We start from the raw sequence: 16665 nt of genomic DNA on the forward strand, positions 1-16665 counted from the left end.
TTAACATTCTAATACACATTGATTTGCCTCACAATAAGGTAGAAAGCATTTAATTTAACAGGGAGGTTTGTGGCACAGCTGCTACAAGCCTCAGAGTGCCCAGTGGCAGGGCCTTGGAAGGAGCCTGAAGTGGCATGTAGTGAAGGACTCATTCAAATAGGAATATTTTGGTCCACATAGGCTACATGTAGAATCACAGAATCATAGAACTCTTTAAGTTGGAAAGGTCTCTTAGTTTATCAAGTCCAACTGTTAATGTAGCACTGCAAGCTCCAGCACTAAAGCATATCCCCAGGGGGCACATCTACATGTCTTTCAAACACCTCCAGGATGATGACCCCCTGAGCTGTGTACTCTAGCCTGTCTGGCTTGACACTCCTTTTGGTGAAGGAATTCTCCCTGCTACGTGCATGCTCTTTTGCTAAGAAATATGTAATTACTACCTACCATTCACCCCCACCTGACTTTTTTGCCCCTTTTGGATGTTAACATGCCATTTGCACCATATTGGGATGTTTCATTTAACCATAAATATTGTCAGTTAGAAATCATTCTGATTTTGAAAAAAAAAATATTTCTAGCCAAGACATTTTTAGAGACTAATTTCTGCCTTAGAAATCACACAGGTGAACAGTTCAACCAAAAGGGGCTAAGGACAGAGCACAGACAAAAGGAGTCAGGCAGCTGAGAGCAGTAACCCCTAAAGCCAAAGCCACAACAGAAAGGTCATTACATTATCTCTTTAGTGCACATATGGTCCTCGTGTAAAAAGCTTCTGTCCCATCTGTGAGGTTCTCTACCAATATGTGTTAATGACATGCTGAGACATCATTTCAACTGCAGAGCTGATTTTCTCCAAACTCTTAATTCGGTCATTACCAGCTCTCCTCCAAACTAAAACAGCATGGGGTATCACTGAGCCAATTCAGGTCTGTAGCAACTGCACTGATGAGTCCTTATAATGTTACATATTTGGAAACTGCAGAATGAGGGAAAACAGAAGTAGCTGTAAGATTTCTTCAATGCACATCCCCCTGCTTTTCTTTAATATTCAGAAAGATTCTGTCCTTAGAATCAGCATAAGTATTAACATTTATAGAATGCCATTTACAGAATATCCAAAGTATTCACCTTTAATATGTTTTCATCATTTTTTATAAGAACTACAGAAATAAAATATTTGCCAGCAGGGAAATCTGGACCATCTTTCTGTACTTTTTTGAACATGGGTGATGCATTTGTTCTTCTCCAGTGACAGGGAATTTTTCCCAAACTCCATCAGAGATAACATACAATAGCCACAGGTATTCTCACAGCACCCTGGACACCACCCCTAGGATGCCACGGATGTGCATGAGTTGAGTTCTCTTGAGTCACTCCTGGCTCAACCCTCTCTGCTGGTAGTTCTTCCACTACTTCCACCCTTTTACTAAACAGAGAGGCGTGAAGACAAAGGTGGCACTGGATACATCAGACTTCTCTATGGCTGCAGACTCCAATCCACCCACCCATTCGGTCACACTCTTACTTCGCTCAGGATTTTTCCAGTAATGCAACAGTAAGTATTGGCTTTGAGTGGCCAGGCTTAGGCAGTGGGGGGGCTATGGGAAGAGAGGGATCTTCTGTGAAAAGCTGCCAGAAACTTCACCCTCTCATGTCTGTGAACATCTGATGACTGCTAACTAAAAGTACATAGCATGGATGCTGTAACTGATAAAACTTTCAGTCTTCTGCAAAGTCAGAATGACATATACCTATGTTAGGTACCTTTTTCTTAATGTAAGCATTTAATTTTTCCCATTGGATTTAAAGAATTTATTTTTATTTTTGCTTCTAAAATGCAGGAGGTTTGGGAGGTATTTAAAAGCTGTTTTTCATCAATATGTTTCAAGTTTTAGTGTTGTGCGTGAAGAAAGAATAAGGAATAAAACTAAATGCTGAGTGTACAAAGAGCAGAACAACTGGTTTTAATTTTTTTTCTCTTGCAGCACTAGAGGAAGCCTCTGGGAATAAATGCCTGCTTTTCCACTGAGTTTCACTTAAACTTTGGAGTTTGAGGTTTTGGGTTTCAGAAGGTTGTACACTTTGATGAGTCAATATTAGTATAAGCATTTGAGACAGGGAATCAGGACATCTGGTTTTGATACCCGCACAAACCTCTGCTGCAGTCATGGAGTGTCTAGGTACAATGAGGGCTACCCTGCAGCTTCAACAGAACAGCAAGTCTCAACTACAACACCAAGGCTTAGCTCAGCTAATGAAACACTAAACCCATAAACACAGTTTATCCATTTTGTTGGGGGTTAGCACTTGTGGCTTGGGCACAGTTTCACAAGTTGTAAGAAAAATCTTGCCTGAACATTCAGTAAGAGAGGTAAGAGGCAGATGTAAGGAAATAATGGAACTGAGTTGTTAAGACATTATCGATAAGCAACTCAGCCAGCATGTCTGCAATTGAGGGTGCAGTTTTAGAGTTACCATAAGCCCACATGAACCCACTGTCCCTTCTGCCCAAAGTAAGAAAGCAAGCCTCCTCTTTTGATTGTACAGCTCAGAAGAAATACCTGGTCAAGTATGCCAGATAATACAAATTCACAAGAATTCCTTTGACTTGACTTCTACTAAATTTTAATACTAAAATTTAATACTTCTTTTATAGAATCTTTCTCAAAATAGAAAATTGTGAAGCACAGGATTCTTATTTTAAAACACTGAATCCTAAATGGTCTTCAGGGGTGTTTTTACACAATTAATTTACTCATTAATGTAAGACCAAACAGTACCAATAATGTTAATGTGTTCATATTCTAATGATTACATTCCATATGATTTCTCTGATCTAGAAATACTGACATACCAGGACAGCTACTCGGACACTCTTAGCTATGCTGAAGAAAAAATATTACTGAAACTAGTAATTCTTGAAAGAACCTCTCCCCAAATATCAAGTGAAATGAAGTTGCAACCTGAGTTGCACCTTCACAAACACCTCCAAGTTCTCTGCAGACTACTTTTAGTTTGATTGAATCAAAGCTGGTGAAAATGCACTTTAAAAACATGACAGCATTCCAGACAAGCAACCACATTTGCCATAAAAAGATAAAGGTAAGTTTGTATTGCACGCAGGGCCACAGCTAACATCCGCCTGTAACAACATCCGCTGATGTTTCTTTGTTGTTTCCCTTTTGTACCTTCCCTTGAGCATTCTTCACAAAAAGGATTGTAACCAGTGTCCTTCCAAGAGTGCACAGAAGAGGTTGAGGTTCCTCTCCAAGGACAAGGATGATAAAAAAGAACTGCCTGGAAGTTCATATAGAAGCATTTTCTCAGTCATATATATGATCTATTAATGTAATCTTAGAGAACCTGAAAGTTGAATATTGAGAGTATTACACCCAAGTGTAATGAAGACATGCTACAAAGTCAGGAAATCATTTCACTATGCTGACTTTCATTAATAAATATTTGCCATTGCAAGAAATATATTTTTGGGAAGTAAAGAATGACAGTATGATTCTGTGCTGTCCTGAATGAGTCACTTTTACTGGCTTTTAGTTAACACCACTCTGTCTACATTGAACTGCAACCACAGAACATACATAGTAAGTTACACAATGCATTTGAATTATTCATACAGACATGGCAGGAATGCAACTTTCACTTAGCAGCACTAAGAAGTTACCTGAGTGTACAGCTTTAAATAGCTTTGCCCTTCCTTAGAGAAATCCTTTTGAAAGACAACAAAGATAAAAATACAAGCTTCAATCAAACCAATCTGAGTCTCTCTTTGGTTGGAGATTACACTTGGAGACTTTTTTATTATTAATGTAACACTAACACCTTCATATCCTAAACCCCTATTTAAATCAGGTTGTCTAGGCATAATTCAGCTGGAGAGGAATTTCTTCTTCCATCTGATGTTTCCACATAAAATCTACATTCTTTCTGAATCATAAATTACTTACATGTTTTTAACAATAATATACAAATCACACAAAGGCCAGCATCCTAAATAACTGTGCATAAATTCTTGTTTTCCTTTTTTTCCCTTGTTTTCCTTTTTTCATTTACATCTGACATGTTCTTCTGAAAGAGATGGGAAATTTAGACTAACCTTGCTGAGTGACGACTGAGGCTGATGACTGCAAAGTTGAAGCTTTCAAAGCAGACCTCCTAGGTAATTTTGCATCTCTTGTTGCCAAAGATACTTACAAGATACTACGTTGAACACAAAGGTTTCCTCCTTGACTTGAACAAAAAAAAAAAATTATGGCCAACACCAGATTGGGTTTTTTTTTATTGTTAAAACATTAAAGCATAACATTTCACCAAATACAGGAAATTTAGGGGTTGTCTGACATTACAAACATCTGGATCATCAAGAGAAAGTGTTGAGCTATACATAGTCTGACGTTAATCTATCAATTTAATGTATATTAGTAAATGATTAAAACATGGCCAAAGTACAGAATCACAAAATAAGTACCTTGATGCTTCTAAATCTGAGACAAGTCAGAGAACTGAGTGCAATAAATTTCCAGCAAATGTCTATACACTCAATTACAACCTCAGGGCAGAATTATTCCAAGAATATTGGTAGTTCCTCATATTCTTGCTCATTCACATTCAATTTAGTGAGAATTTGATTTGAGAACTTGATAAAAACATTTTTAAAAATACAACATTTAACAAATGTGAAAAAAGAAGTTGTCTTCACAGGAAAATACAGATTGCTTGCCACTCCAGTCCTTAATTGCCTATATGTTTTACAAATCTTTACAAAACTAATTTGTATCCATTTTGGTTTCAAAAACATAGTACATCTGAAAAATAAAATATGACTCTACTGATGGGTAATACAAAGACATGAACACGCATTTAAAATTACTTTCAAAAGTAAATCTTTTCAGTAATACAGCTATAAGACAAGTTAAACATAGTACAATAAACCATGCATCTTCTGACTTGTCAGATCAGCTAAACTACTCGGTTAACATACAGTAACACTTATGAACACTTCATAAATTCAGCTTTTCTAGCACAAGAAAAAAAAAAAACAGATTAAATTTGTTCTTCAAGTGGTTCAAGGCTGTCCAAGTGTTTTTTAGGTGTATCATCACTATGACGGCTTTGGCAATGGGTTAAATGTTTCTTAAAGCCTCGGGGAAAATTAGATTCAAAATTACAACGGGGACACTTCAACAGACTTTGACCATGAGCAGCAACATGATTTTTAAGAAGAGACTCCAAGAGAAAAGCTTTGCCACATATTTTACATTTGTATGGGCTTTGAACATTATGCTTGTTAACTAAATGGTGCAAGACAGCACCTTTTTTCATTGCACGACAGCAACAAATTTTGCAGTAATACTTTCCCTTGCCACGCTTCATGTATTTTGCTATTTCTTCCTCAGAGATGAAAGCCTCTTTCTCTTCAGTAAACTGAAGCACACACTGTGGCTGCGTGGGAGTAGTTGCATCCATTTTGCTCTCTTTGCTGTAATCAGATGACTCCATATCATACTGCTCTTGGTCACTGTTGGATTCTTGTTCCTTTATCTCCATTGAGTCCACCATTGGTTTTCCACACTCACTGCTATTTAGTTCAGAATCTGAGTTCTCCTGGTTTTCCTTCTTGGGCTTCTTTTTTGGGCATGAATATAACATGTGTTCAGGTGATTCTTTGGCTAATATGGATTGGTCATCCTGTGAGAATAAATCATCCAGTGGTTTCTGATCATCTAAACTGTGAGAGAGAAAGTCACTCTCACCAGACTCACTAGGCGTTTGGGGCTCAGAGAAAAAGCCCAAAGCAGGCTTGTGAGGCTCGGAAAACAGGATGTTCTTCTGGATTTCAGAAGGTACAGTAGTTTCAGCATGTCTCTGGACATCAGAGGATAGAGCAGCAGCAGGCTTCTGCATCTCAGAAAATACAGCATGCTTTTGAACTTCAGGAGAAACAGCAGATTTCTGGCAGTCTGTGAAAACAGCTTGCTTGAGTGTCTCAGGAGAAACAGGAGTAGGTTTCTGGGACTCAGTAAAGAGGCCATGTTTCTGAACTTCAGGAGATGTGGATTTCTGAGACTCTAAAAAGGAAGTAGACTCCTGAACTTCAGAGGAAATGGAAGTGAGTTTTTGGGCTTCAGAAAACAGGGCATGCTTCTGGACTTCAGAAGAAACAAGAGTGGATTTTTGGGCTTCAGAACACAGAGCTTGTTTTTGACCTTCAGTAGAAACAGCAGAAGTAGGCGTCTGATTCTGGGGCTCAGAAAAGACAGCACGTTTCTGGACATCAGTAGAAGCAGTAGGATTAGATTTACGAGTCTCTGGGAACAACACTCTTTTCCGAGGCTCAGGGAAATGAGCCCGTTTCTGAATCTCAGATGAAGCAGCAGAGGTGGATTTCTGAGTTTCAGAAAAATACATAGATTTCCGTGACTCAGAGAGTTTCCAAGATTCAGGAGACACTGAAACACCAGGCTTACGGACCTCAGGAAAGAAAGAAGGCTTCCAAGAGTCAGAGGAAACAGCGTGACTGGACTTTCGAAGTTCAGGAGAAACAGGGGGAGAATGCTTCCATGTGTCAGGGGACAGAACAGGTTTCCAGCCTTCGGGGTAAACAGATGAGATGGGTTTCCAGGGCTCAGAAGAAACAAGAGTAGACTTCTGGGATTCAGAAAAGGACGTAGACTTACACGAATCAGAAACCAGCCTCCTAGGTTCTGGCAACACAACCGAACCAGGCCTTCGGGACTCAGGGGCAGACCTCCGGGATTCTACGGACACCGACATGGCAGGCTTTGAAGCCCAGGGAGAAACTGTGGAAGACTTCTGCACTTCATGAGGTGAAGACCTCCAGGGCTCAGGGGAAACAGTTGGACCAGGTCTCCACGACTCCGGCGAAACTGCAGAAGCAGGCCTCCGGCTTTCCGGAGAAGAAGCAGAAGCGGGCCTACGCATTTGAGAGGGATGCCTGCGCGGCTCAGGAGACCCAGCTGGGGCGTACCTCCGTGGTTCAGGGGACACTGCTGGAGGAGGTTTCTTTGGCTCTGGTGACACAGCTGGGGAGTATCTGCGGGGTTCTGGAGACACAGCAGGAGAATGGCGCCGGGGCTCAGGCGATATGGCAGGGGAATGCCGACGGGGCTCTGGAGACGTTGCTGGGGAGTGCCGCCGGGGCTCTGGTGACACGGCCGGGGCTGGCTTCTGTGGGTCGGGGGACACAGCAGGAGATGGCTTCTGTGGGTCAGGAGACATGACAGGAGATGGCTTCTGTGGGTCAGGAGACACAGCAGGAGATGGCTTCTGTGGGTCAGGAGACACAGATGAGGCTAACTTCTCTGGATCGGGAGATGTGGCCTGGGCTGACTTTTCTGGATCTGGGGACACAGTCTGGACTGATTTCTCTGGCTCTGGGGAAGTCACCTGAGCAGACTTCTGGGGCTCTGGAGACACAGAAGATTTCTGAAGCTTGGGGGAAACAACGGGTTCTGATTTGGGGAGCTCAGGAGAAAGGGCAGGTTTGCCTGACTCAGGGGAGAGGGTAGGTTTCTGTGGCTCACACGTGACACTTTTCTTGGACGAATCCGAATCTCCTTCTACCTGTTGCTCTTTCTGCTCTTCGTTCCACTTCTCAGGTGCTGCATGCTGTGCTTTGATGTGATAATATACGTTGCAATACATCTTGCTGGTAAAGAAACATTTATGGCAGTGAAACAGTTTTGCACTTTTTTGATAAAATATAAGTTTACCCAAACCAGCAGCATCCATTTCATCACAATACTCTGGGTGAACGGTACCCATATGAATTTGTATGTTTTCATAGTCAGTTCCCCTGAAGCTGCAGTAGTCACATTCCAAGCGCTCTGTGCTTTTACGTAGTATCTGCAACATGTCCATTTTTCTATAGGCAGTAACAGTTTCCACAGCACTGCACCTTTTAAAGGGGATTTTTCAGTTCCTGCAATAAAGGAAAAAGATCTGTAGAGTTATCCTTTCATGTTAATTTCAACGCTGTCACTCCTAAATAACCACATGGGCTTTTCCCTGCTCAGCCCCACTCCCTTTTTAGAAAGCATAAATTTTGCACAGGTACTGACTACTTCATAGAGAAATCCAAACATAAGTGTCACCAACTCCTGAAAGTCATTTTGCATTAGTAAAATTAGTAAAATAGTAAACTTGAAAAAAAAGTTTATATTTAACAATAGGCCTTCCTACTTATGTAAAAAAGCTGGGAGCAAATGATAAAAAAAGAACCCAGGTGATGAAGAGCAAAATTTTAATTTCATTTGATAAATGTGACTTGTTTTCTCCATTGTCTTCTCTTCCCATATTTGATGTGCTTTTATTGGCATTGCATTATTTACAACATACATGTAAACTGAAAACAAAAAGTACTTGGGAAAGTACTTGAAACACTGCCACTGAGATAAGGCCATTAAAAAATGCATCTTCACCATTAAATTTCCAAACAAATCATCAGTTTTTGACAAAGACCAAAATAAAATTCAAGAAAACAGCAGTCTAAAGTCTAGGCTGTTTCCATTTGTCTGTTTCATCTAATTACATGAAAAAAAAATACTGATCATAAAAATTTCACTAATTACATGAAAAAAATTAATACCGATCATAAAAACTTCATCTATTATGAAAAGGACTTTTCCTGTTCCATTATTTCATCTGTTGCCCCAATAACAACAAAAATACTATTTAAGAAAAACAGCAGGGTTTTTTTCCCCAGCTGGTCCGCTGTTTTGCTCACCCCAAATATAGAAATTTCTCAAAATTAAAATGTTTTTTGCAAGACTTAAAAAAACCCCAATATAACAACAACAAAAAAAATCCCAAAACCCAACCAAAATAAATAGCTTTTAATGATTTGGCTAGATTCCCCTATTTCCAACAGAATTTAGCCAGATTAGCTACTAAAATAAGCAGAAAACCAAGTCTAGCCGTAGTCTGTAAGTTATATTGACATACAAGTGGAAGGTAAAAAGGACATTTAAGTGAGTGAAATGCACACATTTTTCTTGTAGATTGAAATCAAACAGTTGTTACATGATTAATCTTGCTAAGCTATCGATCTAATTTTGGGAGGTGTTGTTAAACACACTGCTTCAAAACACTCAAAATTGTTGTTTAATCTTAACATTAATTTACCTGTCTAAATATATATAAGACTAACAAGTCTAAAAATATGCATTCAAAGCAAGTTTTCTTAATTTATTCCTAAAGCATTTTTCCTCTGGTTTCTTATGGAAATGAGGCTTACACAAACACATTGCCCCACAGTCAATGCCAATCAAACCAGACAAAGCAATCCAGCCTTACTTTGCATTTCTACACCTTTCATGAAAATCAGGAACTAGAGAATGCAAGCAATGCCTCCACTGAGGCAGAATATGTCACTTAGCAGCAACTTCTTCTGTTTAGCCTCTCCACAAAAAGTCTTGAAACATTCAGAGCAAGCAGTATCTGATTCAGCTTTAATTAAGGAAAAGGGGAAGGAATTCAAAATACTACAGCAGTGAGTTGCTTTGGGCTTGAGGCAGAGACAGAATGAAAGCAAATTAGCAGCGCTGCTAGAGGATGAGATGGATACAGCAAAAAACCAGGAAAGGAGGATTGGCTGAGGAGCAGGAGGGCACAAACCCTTAAGAAATACAGGTTCCCTAGCTCAGCTGCTTATGGAACAACTCCTTTGTGTGCACTGCGTGTACCCACGTCACATTAAGTCACAGGGACAGGTAGAGTTCCAATTGGGAAGCACGGTGGAACCACATGCAGAGCTTTAAGAAGGAACCTGCTTTACAACCATAAGGCAAATGAACAGCATCCAACCACAGCCTAGCTACAAATGAGAACTAATTACTCTGCTCTACAAACACTGAAGTGGAAGGGCCTTTGGGGTATAAGTTGCAGTTTCCCAGCACTGCTGGCAGCCTTAAAAAGACACCCCAAATTGTAGCCCACACCACATTCGGTGTTGACCCAAAACACTTCCCAACATCTTATAACAAATTTTTTATGTCTGTAAAAGATGAAAACAAAACAAAGATGACAGCAGTGCTCAGTGGCCTGTATCTCTTCAACAGAAAATAACTTGCCAATTGTAAAAACCCACAGCACATCATGTGTGAGTACTCTGAAAGACTTTCAAATCTTTATGAACTACAGTTTATACTTTGTTTGCAGGACTCAGGACAATGGGAGGAAAGGAAAATTTAAATTTGAAAGCAAAAATTTCTGAATTGCTGATATGAGTGAAATAAAAAGGTTCTGCTTTTTTTTTTTATCAAATCACAGCACAACATAATTAGGATAAAGAAGACATACTGCAGTAATCATGCTTTTAGACTTGAAAGGGAATTTGTCATTTCCAAAATTGGTTGTAATCCTGAATTATCCACTTTCTTTTCACTAGAAAACCAAAAAAGGGCTTTTCTAATTTGAATTTATCACAGTTTATAACAAAGTTTACCAATCTTTTCTACTCTCTTCATAATTTCCCAGCTCTTCGCATGTCACCTGTTGTCCTTGCTGCAGTTTTTTGTTATTCACTGAAATACACTTCACCCCACCTCCCATTCTCTTATTTTATTCAGTTCTACTTATTTTATGATGAAAATTCCCACTTTCTTTCCAATTACAACAGTTAGAAAAATTCAGTGGCTCCCAAATTCCACAAATTGTCCATATTGATGCTAAGCTTTTTTGACCATCAGATTATTTTGGAACCAAAGAAGTTACAGGCACAATCCAGACACCCAAAAGTCTTGACAGTCAAGCCTTTTGCGTAAGAAATAACATTAAAGAGCTGAGGGCACTTTCTCTCACATTGCCATCACTCACCATTTTTAGTTCTGTAACTCAACCCACTGTACCTGGCAGTCACTGAAGTAACTGCCTCTTCTGCTGAAATCTCTACTTAGTTGAGGCACCCTACTGAGCAAGACAACTCTCTGTTATTGCAGCACCTTAGGCTGCAAGCCCATGGAATAGTAAATCTAGTTTTAGAATAGTTACTGAGATCAGTAACAAACAGCACTGAGCCCCTACTAACTCATCTTGTCAATTTAAATTTGTGTAAACACTTCTGGAAGAATAAACTCTGAGATGTTGCTGGTTCACTTAGCACTGATCTAAATAGCTAATTTGAAAGATTTTCCTGTCAATCCCTCCAAATTCCTTCTCAATATTGAGCTCCAGTGCCACTGTCTCTACATGATTTTGGTTGCTGTCCTCCTCTGTACTCAGCTTTCTCACATAGATGACTCTGCTTCACACTGCTCTTTGCCATCAGCTCCTGCCTCAGAACTTGTTCTGCACTGGATCCTGGCTTGTCTAGTTGGGTGAAAGTGCAAGGAACAACATGTCACTGTTTTCTAAGGAGTCCCACACCTGCAGAGTCAGCCAGCCTAGAAACCATATGCTCAGTAACCAGGTCCCCATGTCCTTGGTCCTGCATGAACTGTGATGTAATCTGTGCTCAGCAGCATCCTTTTGGCAACACTGAGAGAGATGGCCCATGCTCCCTCTGTGTAAATGCATTATTACAGACATTAAAGGGAACTAGCTCTGTGCTGCTGCAAATCAAACCCATAAAAAGGTTTTATTAAATAAATGGTGTGATTTTTGTCAGGGTGCTCCATGTGCACTGCAGAGACCTGGACCAAGTACTAAATCACGACATCATTCTAGTCCTCTGAAGCTCTTTGATGAAAAGTATGTATTTCAGGACAAAGATCAAATTGTCATGAGCAACAGCTTCTCCATTAAACAAAGCAGAAGACAGATGGCCACTGGAGTACCTCTCAAGACTTCTTGAATACTCCTAGGAGGATAAAGAAGCTGCCACATCGGCAAGTACAAATAACTGCTGCGCAGGCCCCAGGCCACTTTGTTTAGCTGAACACTCTGCCAGGCCATAACTGCTTTGTAAAAAGGACATCTGAGCATTCCCCTATTTGAACTCTCAGGTAACAGGATGTGCAGTGCAGCAGTGACAATAACTGAGGCAGTGCTGCAGGCTACTGTAACACTACAAAGCACAACACATCCCTTAATTGCTCCTTCTGCACTCCCTCCTACTTTTCTCACTTCCCATGGATGTAATACTGAGAAAACAAATACACATGCAGCCAAACAGAACACACTACAACTGAAGCAGAAGCCTGAAGCCCAGCATTATGCCTGTTCTGCATCCACATCCTGCCTTCAAGACAAAATACTGTGATTCAACTAAGATTCTGGGGTTTGCAATACTAAATGTTAACTTAAGGCAGCCAAGACTCATTCAGACTCTTCCTAAGCCATGACATTTCCCACTGGAATCTACCTGAACAGGTAAGTGCTTCCAGCTAAAAGCTCACTATATCCTCAGATGTCAAGCACAGTAACAGCATCAGTACCAAGTCAGCTCTTAGCTGACTTGAAGTGACACAGATCAATGTCCATCACTCAGTTTAAAGCTGCCTGAAGAGACACAAATCTCAGCAGTGGGACCACCAGTCCTTACTGCTGCTCCATCAGCCACCTCTCCCAACCCCTATTCTTTCAGGCATGTTTAGAACCTACATACAGAGGTTCCTACCATCAACTCTCTCCTATCTCCACTGAGATGCTGAAGATCCTTACACCAGTTCCTGTCCCCTACATTGCAGTGCTGGCCATAATCTCCTCCACCAGAGGAAAAAACAGAAAAACAGCATGGGGAAAGGATTGGTAATGAGGGCATGTATCTACCTGAGAAAAGAACAACCATCACTGCTTTTCTTAATTTGTTCTTAGCAGCCAAGAGGCTAAAGTCATGATTTGGCAGAAAGAAGAAGTACTCAGGAAGTCAGAGGCAGCGAGATAACCACAAACTCAACCAAAAGTTGGTTATGAGTATTGCAAGGCAGCCACAGAGTGGAGTCAAACAGCATCAGAAGTTTCTGCTGAGTTCATGTTAAAGTGAGCAACAGGAGTATCCTAAGCTAATGCACAGAGAGGATGTGTTGTCTTCCCAGCCATGTCAGAGATGGTTCCTGGATTCTATATCCAATCTTCCACAAGGATCCTACTTAAGATTAAGCCATACTTCCTACAGCCTCTCAAAAACCTCCCTGTGGAAGAAAAGTGGAAAAATGCAGGAGATACCTACATATAAGAAGAAATCCATGCAACTGTTGGCACAACATGACTCTGGCAGGAAACAAGATGTCTCTGCTTTTTAAGTCCATTCCAATTTCATAGCTACAAGTCTTCCAATCATTCCTGGTAATTTTTAATAAACACATTCTACACTTAGAATGTGTTTATTAAAAATTACAACAAATTAATATATACCTGCATTTTTCCTCTACTGAAGATAAGCTGTGACTGAGGGAAGCAATGAAGGGCTCAAAGATAAAGGGCTAGACTGTCTGTGAGCAGAAAATTAGATTTCTTTTAACATTACATGAAAAAATTCAAAGCACAGCAACAAGTAGTCTGCCACATCATTGTTCAAAATCAGACTGTCTTGGTTCTCAGTGGCAGAAAAATCTATAACTCTTTTCCTCTCAATGAACAATCAAGCCTGGTGAAACACAAGCAGATAGAGAACATGCAACATACTTTAATGACACCAACACAGCTGGGAAAATGATCCAGAAGAAAAGCCCTGTGATTTTCTGCAATTCACTACAACTACACTAAGATTCCCTATACCAGTCACTGCACAGGAAGGATCACTGTTGATTTTCATCAGCCTTGGAAGTTTCTTGCAGACTAACAGTTCAGTCATAACCCTCTGTCAATGAGGAGGGTCAATGGCAAAGGAAATCTGAGTAAGTGAGATACAGCAGCATCATTGCCTCTGCTAGAAGGAACAGATCCAGACTTTTGCTGGGTTTAAGCAAAAGGAAAAATTACATGTTCTTGCAGTGCCAAAAAGTGAATGGCAGTCTGGTGGCAGCATGATGCTTCTCTTGAAGCTACATCCCTGTGTTGTGACTGACAAAGATAAGTTTAGCTCCCAGAGGAAGCTGCACACAAACAGCTCTCAGTGGGGCAGAGCAGGCACTTTACATGGCACTAGGCAGGTAAGGGCATCACTTCCAAGGCACCATGAACAAGACAGGCAGCCCTATGCTCCTGCTAGTCCAGAAGTGTCCACAGTATCTGACCAAAACCTCACATCTGAACTCCCAGCTACCAGCCAGTCTACTCAGGATAAGTTCCACCAGTAACAATTGCTGAACAAGGTCTTTAAAATTTCACAGCTACACAAGGCACAAACACTCCGCCCCAACCAGCCACTGAAACAGCAAGATACACTAAGAACATGGGAGGTACCAGATCCAGGCAGGAAATGCTGCATTATGAAGTTCCATGTTTCCAGAAAAGGTTCAAGTCAGGGGAGATCTACAAAGTGACAATACTTGATGCACATACAGATGACTTAAGAAAAATAAAGCACCCAGAACTACAGTAATTTTGCGATGTTTCAATCTTTGTTAAGAGAATGACAAGTCTATACAACATTAGTTCTTAATAAAAGATCTAACAACAGTCTAAATTACAGAGTAAAATCAATGTACCTTTGACAGACCCAAGACTGGAGAAATTAATTCCATGTACTGCTTCTACCGCTTTCTAACTCCAAGTTCCAATTCCACTTCCAGTTGGTTTCCAAAAATGGCCCCAAAAACCTTGTTGCTGTAGTGCTGTACCTGAGCTAATGAAGTGCCACTAGACCCACTAGAGCATTACAAACTACTCAAGAACCAACTTAAGGTTGTGAAACTTGGTAACATGCTAAGGATTTCATTTACACTACCCTGAAAGAATATGGGGTTCAAGGGAAAATTACAGAAGAGAAATGTGAAATCCAAAGTTTCTATATTCCTCACTTGCAAAAAATTCATAGAGTCATTGAGTTTGGAAAAGACCTCTGAGATCATCGAGCTCAAAGCCATGACTGAACACCTCAGTAGACCATGGCACTCAGTGCCTCTTCCCTTAAACACCTCCAGGGACAGTGACTCCAACACCACTCTGGACAGTCCATTCCAATGTCTAATCACTTTCACAGTGAAGAAATTCTTCCTAACGTCCTATCTAAAGGTCTCCTGATGCCGTTTAAGACTGTGTCCTCTCGTCCTGTCACTTGTTGCCTGTTAGGAGAGGCCGACCCCCACCTGGCTATACCCTCCTTTCACGCGGTTGTACAGAGCGATAAGGTCCCCCCGAGCCTCCTCCTCTCCCGGCTGAACACCCCCAGCTCCCTCAGCCGCTCCTCACAGGACATGCTCTCCCGAACTGCTGTGAGCCTTGCTTCTGCACCTGCTTCTCTGCTCCCACGTGCGACGCAGCCGCTCCCGGCAGCTATTTCTGTCACCGGGGAAGGGCCCGGTCCCGGCGGGGACACGTCCCGTGCCGAACTCGCTATCCCAGGACAGCAGACCGGCAGCGTGCTCCTCCTGCTCCTCGCTCCGCCGGCATCACTTTAACTTTCCTGCGGGAAGGGGGCTCGGCTTTCCCGGGGCCGCTGGCTCTCTGCTGCCCGGCCCTCCCCGGGGCCGCACCCCCGGGGCCGGGGGCCACGCCGCCCGCCCATTCATCCTCCCCTCCAAGCGCTCTCCCTCGCCGCCTCCCCTCTCCCTCTTCCCTCCCGTGCGCGGCCCCGCCGGTTTTGTTCCCCCCGCGCCGGCGCCGGCACCGGCAACCGCCGCCGCCCCCCGCGCGGCGGGGGCTGGACAAGGGGAAGGCCCAGGCCCGATGCCCAGGGGGAGGGAGGGAAGCGCGCCGGGCCCGGCCGACGGGAGCGGGGGGCGAGCGGGACGGGGCGCCCGCACTCACCGTTCAGCACCTCCGGGACGGCGGGCGCGGGGCCGGGGGGGCCGGGCCGGGCTCCCCCCGCCAATGGCGGCGGCGGCGGCGGCGGGAGGCGGGGCCGGGTCACGTGCCGCGGCCGCGGCGGCGGGGCCGGGGGCGGGGCCGGGCCGCGCCGCCCTCCGCGCCCGCCGGCAGGGGGCGCTGCCGCCCAGGGGGCCCGGCCCTGTCTGGGAGCCCACAGGGGATTTGTCCAGTGCGGAGAGGATTGCAGAATCCCAGAAACACAGAGTCACAAAGTCACAAACTAGGCTGCAATAGACCTCTGAGATCCCCGACTATGAGCAAATACCAACGCGTCAACAAGACCATGGCCCTCGGTGCCATGTCCAGTTTTCCTTAAACACCTCCAGGGACGGTGACTCCATCACCTCCCTGGGCAGCCCATTCCAATTACCAATCACCCTCTGAGTAAAGAAATCCTCCCTAATATCCAACCTAAAAATCCCTTGATGCCGTTTAAGACTGTGTCCTCTCATCCTGTCGCTGGTTGCTTGGGAGAAAACCTGACCCCACTGACCCCAAGGTGCTACAGCCTCCTTTCAGGTGATTATAGCAAGTGGTAAGGTCTCCCCGGAGCCTCCTGCTCTCCAGGCTACACAACCCCAGCTCCCCCAGCCGCTCCCTGCAGGACATTCACTCTATCGCTCTTCTCTGGATCTGCCCATTGAAATCCTTCCTGAACTGAGCGGCCCAGAAATGTACACAGCATTCTGGGGGTGGGCTCACCAGTGCCAAAGAGGCCACACACGGGTACTGTGCGTGCAGTTCTGGACCCCTCAATTCAGGAATTGCTTTTTGTCT

General features: G+C 42.9%; 1 protein-coding gene across 2 annotated transcripts; it reads right to left on the reverse strand.

Moving 5' to 3' along the window:
* Positions 1-4267: 4267 nt before the first annotated feature.
* Positions 4268-15905, reverse strand: CHAMP1 (chromosome alignment maintaining phosphoprotein 1). Of its 2 annotated transcripts, XM_050976939.1 has the most exons (3): positions 15829-15898; positions 15313-15484; positions 4268-7960 (listed from the first exon to the last, which is right to left on the reverse strand). In XM_050976939.1, exon 3 carries the CDS (start codon positions 7897-7899, stop codon positions 5062-5064), a length of 2838 nt encoding a protein of 945 aa, XP_050832896.1. In that variant the 5' UTR covers positions 7900-7960; positions 15313-15484; positions 15829-15898; the 3' UTR covers positions 4268-5061. The 2 variants fall into 2 exon arrangements, with proteins under 2 accessions (XP_050832896.1, XP_030090846.1); XM_030234986.2 differs by lacking the exon at positions 15313-15484 and having other exon boundaries at positions 15829-15905.
* Positions 15906-16665: the final 760 nt, after the last annotated feature.

This window comes from Serinus canaria, chromosome 1 (genome assembly GCF_022539315.1).
Source record: "Serinus canaria isolate serCan28SL12 chromosome 1, serCan2020, whole genome shotgun sequence".
NCBI lineage: Eukaryota > Metazoa > Chordata > Aves > Passeriformes > Fringillidae > Serinus > Serinus canaria.